Source organism: Brassica oleracea, chromosome C1, assembly GCF_000695525.1.
Source record: "Brassica oleracea var. oleracea cultivar TO1000 chromosome C1, BOL, whole genome shotgun sequence".
Classification (NCBI taxonomy): Eukaryota; Viridiplantae; Streptophyta; class Magnoliopsida; order Brassicales; family Brassicaceae; genus Brassica; species Brassica oleracea.
The window spans coordinates 14,133,856-14,142,911 of NC_027748.1; the positions used below are offsets into that span (position 1 = coordinate 14,133,856).

Here is a 9,056-nt window from a genome sequence, read left to right on the forward strand (position 1 = left end):
GTAAGCCGCCGCGTCGCCGCCGGTGACCGACACCGGTGACTCGCCGGCGACTCGCCAACTCGGCCGAGTCAACCCGGTGAGTCAACTCGGTGACTCGGTCAACCGGTGGTTTGACCGGTTTGAATTGATTTCAATTCGGTTAGGCTAAACCGGTCGGTTAAAATCAATTGGAAATCGGTTAGGGAAAACCAGATTAATTTAATTAATTAAATAATTAATCTTTGACCAACGGGTTGACTTTTCCGTAAATACTCGTTTTAAACCGTTCGAAAGGCGTTCTGACTCGAAATTTCGATCTGATTTCAGATTTGGAGTCCATTTGAGCAGCTGGAGTTCATAGATATCACTTCTTATTGCTAAGGTGAGGGTCTATTCCCGAACTTCTCGTACACGGCTTAGGACCTCGAATAAATATAGTTTATTTCTAATGTGTTCCGTCTGTGTGAAATCGAGTCTGTCATTGCTTGTTTAGTTTTAGGTTCTTTGCATAAACCGGAACTAGGGGGTTAGAGGATTCAACATTGATTGTTTCACTTAATGTAAATTCTTAGCTAGGATTGTTTTTGTTTGGAGACGGATACAGAGTCGGACTGCTGTATGCCGGATTGTATGGAGGTCACGGCCAACTTTAGTCGACCGGTTGAGCCGTAGACTGGAAGTGTCGATAAATCGTCTACGGGCGTGTGTTACCGAGCACTTTTTCGGTGTGTGTATGAACCGAGCACCTTTTCGGTAGTGTTTTGGCCTGTTAGTGGGCGGCGAGTGTGCACCTCGCTAGGACCATTGTTTGTTGCTTGAGTACTTTAGGTACTGTGTTTGACATGCATTAGAATTAAATTATATTTATTCGGAGTGCTATGTCCGGGTCCATGGACTTCGGGGTGGCATCCCATACCTCACTGAGCGATTCCCCTGTCGCTCACCCCTCACTCTTCCTCCTTTCAGGTGAGACAAACAAGTATGTGATATTTGGACGGACTTGGTGCTATTGGACTTTTCTTTCGGATTTTATTTGGGCATGGGTGAGAGTTGTCGGGTTTATGGGCTTTTATATTATAGGATATTGTTGGTGGCCCGTCGTCCTTAGTGTCAGGGAGACGGGTATCACATTGTTGTATGATGACGCGTCGGGGGTGACACGCTGTCCTCCATATAGGAGGTGACGGGTGTCACAAGAACATTCAAGATCATTCCTCTTCGATTATCATCAATCATGATCTCCGTCGTAATCATGGCTGAGCTTCTGGTTGAGTACACGACAGCTCTCGCTAAACTCACCGTCGGGATTCTTCCGAGGCGAGAAGGCGACGGAAACTTTATACGGATAGGCAACTTCTCCTTGTATTGTCCTCCTAGATCGTCGCCAGTTCCAGACTTCTCTGCGCATCTTGTCGATTTCTGATACCTGACGAGTGTCCATCCTTTTTTTTTCTTATATTCTTTATTGATCGAGTAGATGAGTAACAGCTGAGGCTTCTTTTTTTTTCTTCCCTTTTCCATATTGAATAGATCAATAGAGATATGTTGGTGTGCATCACACGAATTAAAATGGGATAATCTGTACTTCTGTGTTCTTTTTTGTGTACTCACATAATATACAATCATTTTTTTATTAAGTTGGTGATCTTTAAACTAGTTCAGATTGATTCACAAAAAAAAAAAAAAAAAAAAAAAACTAGTTCAGATTAACATAGTTTGACCGTAAACTTTCAAACGATAATTTTCAAGTATACTTTCGTGATACAAGTTAATTAATTAACTACTAGGTAATAATCCGCGCCTTCCACAGAATCTGATTATTAGTTTCGTTATTTTTTAATAAAAATACATTAATCTGTTTAATTTGGATATCGGTTCGGTTTTAGGTTGTGTTTTGGTTTTTAATCTTTTAAAATATAACCATCATTTTAAATCAATATTTATTTGGTTTGTTCGGTTAAAATGTTTGATGTTTTTGTTTTTTTTCTTCTGTGATATTATTTGTTAGTTTTCATGTTATGAATCTTAGATAGTCGTGATGTCGAACCAATGGTTTCATATTATAGTTTCTAAACGGATAATAGTTAAAAAAAGAAAAGAAAATTATAAAACAAACCACTTTACTACAATTTGTTTGATAGTGAAAGAAGCATTAAGAAAAAGAATATTTTAACTTTCAAAAAAATTAGATATTTTAGTTGTGGTAAATACTTAGTTATAAGGTACTCACATCAATGTGCACTTGTATGTGTATGTAAAAGTATATAAAGATGGTTGATAAATATATAAAGATACTGTTAATTAATATTAAATGACATTTTTTCAAAATAATACACGAAAAAAAAATTCTTAAAATGAAATTATTTAAAAACAAAAATATTGTAAAATTTATATTAAATATAATATATAACTTCTATATAATTATTTAAATATATGTGTGTATATATATATATGCATATAACATATCAAATTGGATTCCGTTCCTACAAATATTCATATTTGTGATTTGTTTTTTTTAACGAATATTACATCTTAGTATTTGATTTGCTTCGTAGAGTTACGGATATCCAGATTTTTCGGTTCGAATATTTGTGAATAATTTATGAATAATTTGTCCAGCTCTATTCGTAAACAGTAAAAATTTATGAATAATTTGTCCAGCTCTATTCGTAAATAGTAAAAATAACGTAAATAATAACCATGCATGTACGTTTTATATTAAAAAACGTAAAGTACACAGTGTGAACATATTTATGTAGAGTTTGACTAAGAAGCTCTCTACATGTGACATGTGTCAGTTTTAGTGTGAACGCATTTATTATAATGCTTATACATGTGACATGTGTCTAGTTTAGTGTGAACGCATTTATTACAATTGATATGATCCTGACCAGTATCAAAGTCCAATGTATGAAAGCATGGCATGAACCAACTAAGCCATTGAAGCTACTAGATTTGGGGCAGAACGTGGAGGCTTTTAAATGAGGTTTGTGCTTATGTTTAAGCCAGTAAGAAGACCCAAGAAGTTAGACATCAATGCCATCACAATTTTATGAAGTTACAAATCCATTAAGAGCCCAAAATAAGAGGTTTCTTTGCTTGCCTTGCCAAGAAGATGGACGAAAATCAGATATTGGATTGCATGAGAAGTTTCTCTCTGTTGCATGCAAAGAAGCATTTAAATTCTTTAATGTTGCCTAAGTATTTCTACCCTTCCCCATGCTGTTCATGCAAGTGTTTTATTTTCCCTAGTATTATTTTTACATTTCCCTATGCTGGTCATGCATAGCTTGTTGTTTTCTATTTAAACTCTTGTATGCTTCATTTCAAATCATTCAACTTTTTTAATAAAAATAATCTTCTTTAAACTTGTTGAATCATTTCTGATTGTTGGTATGTGATTTCCTTCGATCTAACTTGGTTTAATCTAGTGTGTCATATCTAGAGGCGACCATTATAGGGTAGTACCAAGAGACTTTTCGCACCTCTTGTGTCACCTTTCGATCCACATCCCTTGATCGTTTGTTGCTTTCTAGCTCATTCGGTGCAAGGCTTATCCATTACCAATTTCAGAGTGTCTATCTTTGGGAGGATCTCATCAAGTGGTATCAGAGCACATTCTAAAACTTGGAGAATCATGTCTGAGCATGAAAAAAATACTAGCAACAATCAAAACATCGAGTTGCTGATTGAATCTGTCATGGCCATAATGGAGAAAAAGTTAGACTCCAGACTTGATTCCTTACGCCAAGAGATGCATCAGTCCAGGAATCGGAGAAAGAGCCAGATGCATCAATTCAGGAATCAAAGAAAGAAGGCAGAGCAACAACCACCTTCACAAGAAATTGAGAAAGCAATTTCGGCCAGAAATGAAAAGAAGCGAAATGAAGGCTTGGAGAGATGGCTACAGTCTTTCAAGGAGGGTATCCATCAAAGGATCACAGCTCCACTTCCATCCACATTCGCTTCCAATCAAGAGATCAAAGACACTGAACCAAAACCGACTGTTTTTGATCAAAGAGACTCTATGGACGACCAATTGCATCAAGAAGATGAACAACGTGCTGTAAGTGTTATCTTGCCAATCCAAAATGTGGCTGAAGAAACTGAATTCATTGGACCAGAAGTAGCTGAAGAAAAAGAGCATACAATGGCTGACAAGTCAACTGAAATTCACGGTTCTATTTCATGCTATGAGTTCATCTAGCCACTGGTTTGGAACGAGAACAGTCCACTTGAGCAACTGAGGTGTGAAGATGGACTGCAACACTTTGTCTTTGAGCTAGGAGAAAAGGTGTACATGCGCAAAAGCAATGACATCACCTTGGTCAAAACTACAGCCGCAATGAATCTGCACAAGGTCGGTTCTATCATTTTAGAAGGTTCGGATTTGAGGACAAATCCTTTTCAAGAGGGAGAGTATGATATGATCCTGACCAGTATCAAAGTCCAAGGTATGAAAGCATGACATGAACCAACTAAGCCATTGATCATGATTTGGTTTAATGGGCATTTTCAAGGCCTAATTGGATTGATCTTCAATCCATGAAGTTTTGGATCGAGAGAAGCTACTAGATTTGGGGCAGAACGTGGAGGCCTTTAAATGAGGTTTGGGCTTATGTTTAAGCCAGGAAGAAGGCCCAAGAAGTTAGACATCAATGCCAGCCCAATTTTATGAAGTTACAAATCCATTAAGAGCCCAAAATAAGAGGTTTCTTTGCTTGCCAAGAAGATGGACGAAAATCAGATATTGGATTGCATGAGAAGCTTTTCTTTGTTGCATGCAAAGAAGCATTTAAAGTCTTTTATGTTTCCTAAGTATTTCTACCCTTCTCCATGCTGTTCATGCAAGTGTTTTTTATTTTCTCTAAATTAGATGTCATGAACCACCTGAAAGTTTATGTAAACCGAGTCAACATATATTAACACAGCTGCGTTTTCTCGTGGTGTTAAGTTATCATGTTTGTGTTCATTTTGGCCGTGAACTTGCCTGGTGTTTCATGAGTGAAGTTGGAAGGTGTAGCCTGACCACCTCCTAGAAACGACCCTATTTCCAATGTTTCTCATTTAATATATAAGGGATTTAAAAACTTTCACATGCATCTTTGGTCATATATAGATCCATCGACAAATAGTTTCACTCTACTAAAATAACGCAGCGAACATCATGAATAAGACCTGAAAATAACGCTTGAGACATTATATAAAAAAACTTTGTACATTAAGTCCATTTCAATAAAAAATATTTACAAACCATTTGAATCTTTTTATTAACGGTAAAATTATTCGAATTATAATATTTTCACTGAACAAATTAAATTCTAAAAATCAATGGAATGTTCTAAAACTGAGTAGACAGATACAAGTGAGGCAACCAAATAGCGACCAATCCTTTTTTCCATAGGGATAGCCAACAAACAAATACTTTCGAATTCGGCTAGCAAACTTCTCTCCATGTCTCTTCTGATTATCGGCATAAGTAAGACAACAAAATACACGAATTTCACCATATAAAGGAGCATTATCAAAGATTACTTCTTACGAACTCTTTCTCTTAAGTACCTCGGATGGAGTTATATTAATTAGATATGCAACATTGACAACACATTCACCCCAAAATTCAACTGGTAAATGCCCTTGAAACCTCAGTGCCCTAGCCATGTTCAAGATATCCCTATGCTTCGTTTTCAGTCTCACATTCTGTTGAGTCGAAACTGATGAGGTGAATCAGCCAACTGCCCCAGTTAGAGATTGCTCGTTCGGACAGTCGATATCAAGAAATTACGAGCCTCCATGAAGGTTGTTGGATGTCGTAGGTACTTGATGGGAGAGTGTTTCCCTTTATCTTTCATGTTTCTAGCTTATGTTCTGGCATAGTGTGGCCATTTTTATGTTTGCTTTGGCCGAGTATGGCCTCGTTACTTTATCGGGACTGGTTACTTGTGGCTTCGAATCCCTGCCGCTCTGCGGCTTTTCTTTGTATAACGAATCTATGTTTTTAGCGTTTAAGAGCCTGCAAGTATTTTTAATGAGTGTTGAGGGAAGAATATGAGTTGTCATCTCATATCTAACTATGGGTGATTCGTTCTATCCACTGTTCATTTATGACCAATGCCATAGATTTAATTTTTCCACCCTGATTCTCAGACCTCTGATTATGAAAATCAGTACTACTGATAAAGTTCACATCCTCCTTGTCACCCTTGTCACTGTTGACATTTACGGCCTCTACATCCTATGCAAGGCTAACCTTCTTATTGAGAAGTTTATGAGCACTATCCAACTTGGCCTTAACTTCATCCATATGCTCCTTTCCTCAACTTGCAGCCGGTTTTTCCTCTCAACATCAGTGTTCTTGGTAATATTGCTAGACACCAAGTTCTCAATAAATCTCACACCTTCTTCTGGATTTCTAGTGTTGAAGTTTTCACTTTTTGTACCTAAAGCCATCTGATAAACCAAAGCGATGTCTCTGAAGAAGGTACTAAGCATATGTACCTCATTGAATCCTTGGTGTGGACAGTCTCTGATATTACCTGAATATGATTTAGGAGCTTCTGAAAAATTATGCACCTATGTGAATGTAGCAATCATGTCATCAAAGAAATTACACTGGAAGGCGTTTTTGATGTCAGTCCATGATATGAGAGATCCTGGTGGTAACTGCTTAAGCCAATACAAATCATCTCCAGAAATTGAATATTGAAGAACTTGGAAAAAAGGTAGTCCTCAGGGACTCCATTGGCTTTGATAACAAAAACTAGATCCTCTAACCGCTCCAAATAGTTTATATAATGCTTATGTGGGTGTCCATGATATGGCGTATGCCCCACGAGTGTAAAGTATGCATGCTTCTGCTTGAAATCGTTCTTCTAAAAAGTAGGTGAATGAGTTGCAAATATGTTGGCGTAGTATTGATCTGAACGCTTGTAAATAGCCAATGTCATGGGTCGAGTAGCCAGAGCATTCATATAAGCTACAGTCTGAGCATTGGCTGCAACATCCTAAGCATGTATTAGCAGCTTCTAAAACAACTGCTTCAGGTTCATGGATTACAGCTACCTGACCATCAATCTTTTGACTTGCTGCATTACGTAGATGACCTTCGGGGTCATGCTTGTCCTAGTTTTAAACATGAAGCATGTTTATCAGCACAAGAGTCGCAACCATGTCTACTCGCAGGTTGGTGTTGATCGATTCTGGTTGAGAAGTATCGATCGGTGCCAGCTCGCAAGTGTCGATCGGTGCCAGCTCGCAAGTGTCGATCAACGAAGTAGAGGTGTCAATCGATGATGTGCGTCTTTTTTTGCGAATTAAACGTTTCAAACATGCAGGGTCTGAGAATATAAGTTGTTTCTCCATGTTGCTTCTGGTACCGCTGGACATGCACCTGGAAAACAATGAATTTTTTTTTGTAAGTAACTAAAACAGAAAATAAAATCTAGGCTAAACATATTAATCAAGTCTAATTGTGAATCCAATGCTCCTATACAACGGCACAAAATTTTATATCGCTCAAATAAATCTTAAAGCAACTTTCTCTATCAGATAAGAAGTTTAGTTGTAATACTTAGGGATCGAATCCAGTGGGAGTGTGAGCACACAGGAGACTTTAGATATTATGATTAACCTAGGTAATCAATAAATAAACGGTAAATAAGTAAACAAGTTATCAGTTGGTTGTGAGAATATAAGAGATAAAAGTTAGGTGGCTTCAGGCAATCAAAATTATGATCTATATATGCTAAGGGTGTGTGATAACCCTCCATGAACTTGAATGCAATTGTAAGATATCCAGTGCTTGTTGGGGTCAAAAACGGTTACGACAAAGTTAACGTCCAAATCCCCGCAAAATACAAGTATGTCTTTTCGCAACAAATCATGCTCGGTCAAGAGAATGTCACAACGTATGTTCCCGAGATAAAGCTTCGTTCGAATTCTATTTAGATCAAACATAAGCCATCGGAAGCATACCCAGACCGGTTACGGATAGGTCCGAGTAAGACGATCGGAACACAGACGAACCAAGCTCGGTCATTACGCTACTACCGCACATGGATGCTGTCCGATCGCTACGTAGCGACCGAGCGTCCGTTCCGCTCGGTCGCTACGTAGCGACCGAGCTCGAGCCGAAGCTCGGTTGCTATGTAGCGACCAAGCATCCGTTCCGCTTAGCGACCGAGCGTTCGTCCCGCTCGGTTGCTATGTAGCGACCGAGTCCAAGCCGAAGCTCGATCGCTACACAGCGACCGAGTGTCTGTTCCGCTCAATCGCTACGTAGCGACCGAGCTCTTCCGAAACATCGATACGATAATTAGTTCATGCATTCTCGTCTACCCTTCGATGCTATCTCCCAAAGACCGTACCGAACCCATTTCATTTTTCCCGCCATTCTAAGTCATCGATCAAACTTTACGGTAAAAACCGCGGAAAGTTCGTTCTTTATCGAAAGAAGCCGTAATAAACGTTTCGAGTCAGAAGACAGTCCAAAGGGACCTAAGACATGACTCGAGGCCCAACTTACGATTTCTTAACCAGCAGCCCGTAAGCCGCATGACGGTTTACGCTTGGTTCGCAAGGAAAGATAAATGTCAAGTTTCCGCGGATAAATAAGAAATTTTGAAGATAATTACGAGGATCTGAAAAAATGGAATATCTCCATTTTTATGCTATAACGGCTTAAGGGCAGAAGAGGAAAAGCGCAAACAAACTTAGGAGCCAATATATAAGGAGTCCTAGGCGAGAAGCATGGGAGGACTTTTCTGAGAGCAAACTTAGCATTTAGAGTAATTAGGCATATTTTCGTTATTGTTATTCGAGCTGCGACTCAACTAGGTTATTGTCGTCTTAGGGTTTTAGAATTAGGAATCTTGCCGACAGCTCTCGTAGCCCAGGCCCTTACCTTGTTGTAACGCCCAAACGCGAATTCAGAATAAGATCTGCTTTGCTCTCTTTTCGATTTCTTATATTTTATCGTTGTTATTCTTGTGTTCTGATTGCTTGGCGTGTGGTATTAGCAGATATCCGGGATCTCTGGGAAATTAGGGTTTTCCTAGTTTCCTTATTTAAACGGAAAT

General features: G+C 38.6%; 1 protein-coding gene across 1 annotated transcript; it reads left to right on the forward strand.

Moving 5' to 3' along the window:
• The first annotated feature begins 1,178 nt into the window (after positions 1-1,178).
• On the forward strand, positions 1,179-1,487 carry LOC106308261. The gene has a single exon (XM_013745412.1). It carries the CDS (start codon positions 1,214-1,216, stop codon positions 1,400-1,402), a length of 189 nt encoding a protein of 62 aa, XP_013600866.1. The 5' UTR covers positions 1,179-1,213; the 3' UTR covers positions 1,403-1,487.
• The last annotated feature ends 7,569 nt before the right edge of the window (positions 1,488-9,056 follow it).

Coding starts and splice junctions, on each gene's coding strand:
- LOC106308261 (XM_013745412.1), top strand. CDS start 1,214: ATGATCTCCGTCGTAATCATGGCTGAGCTTCTGGTTGAGTACACGACA.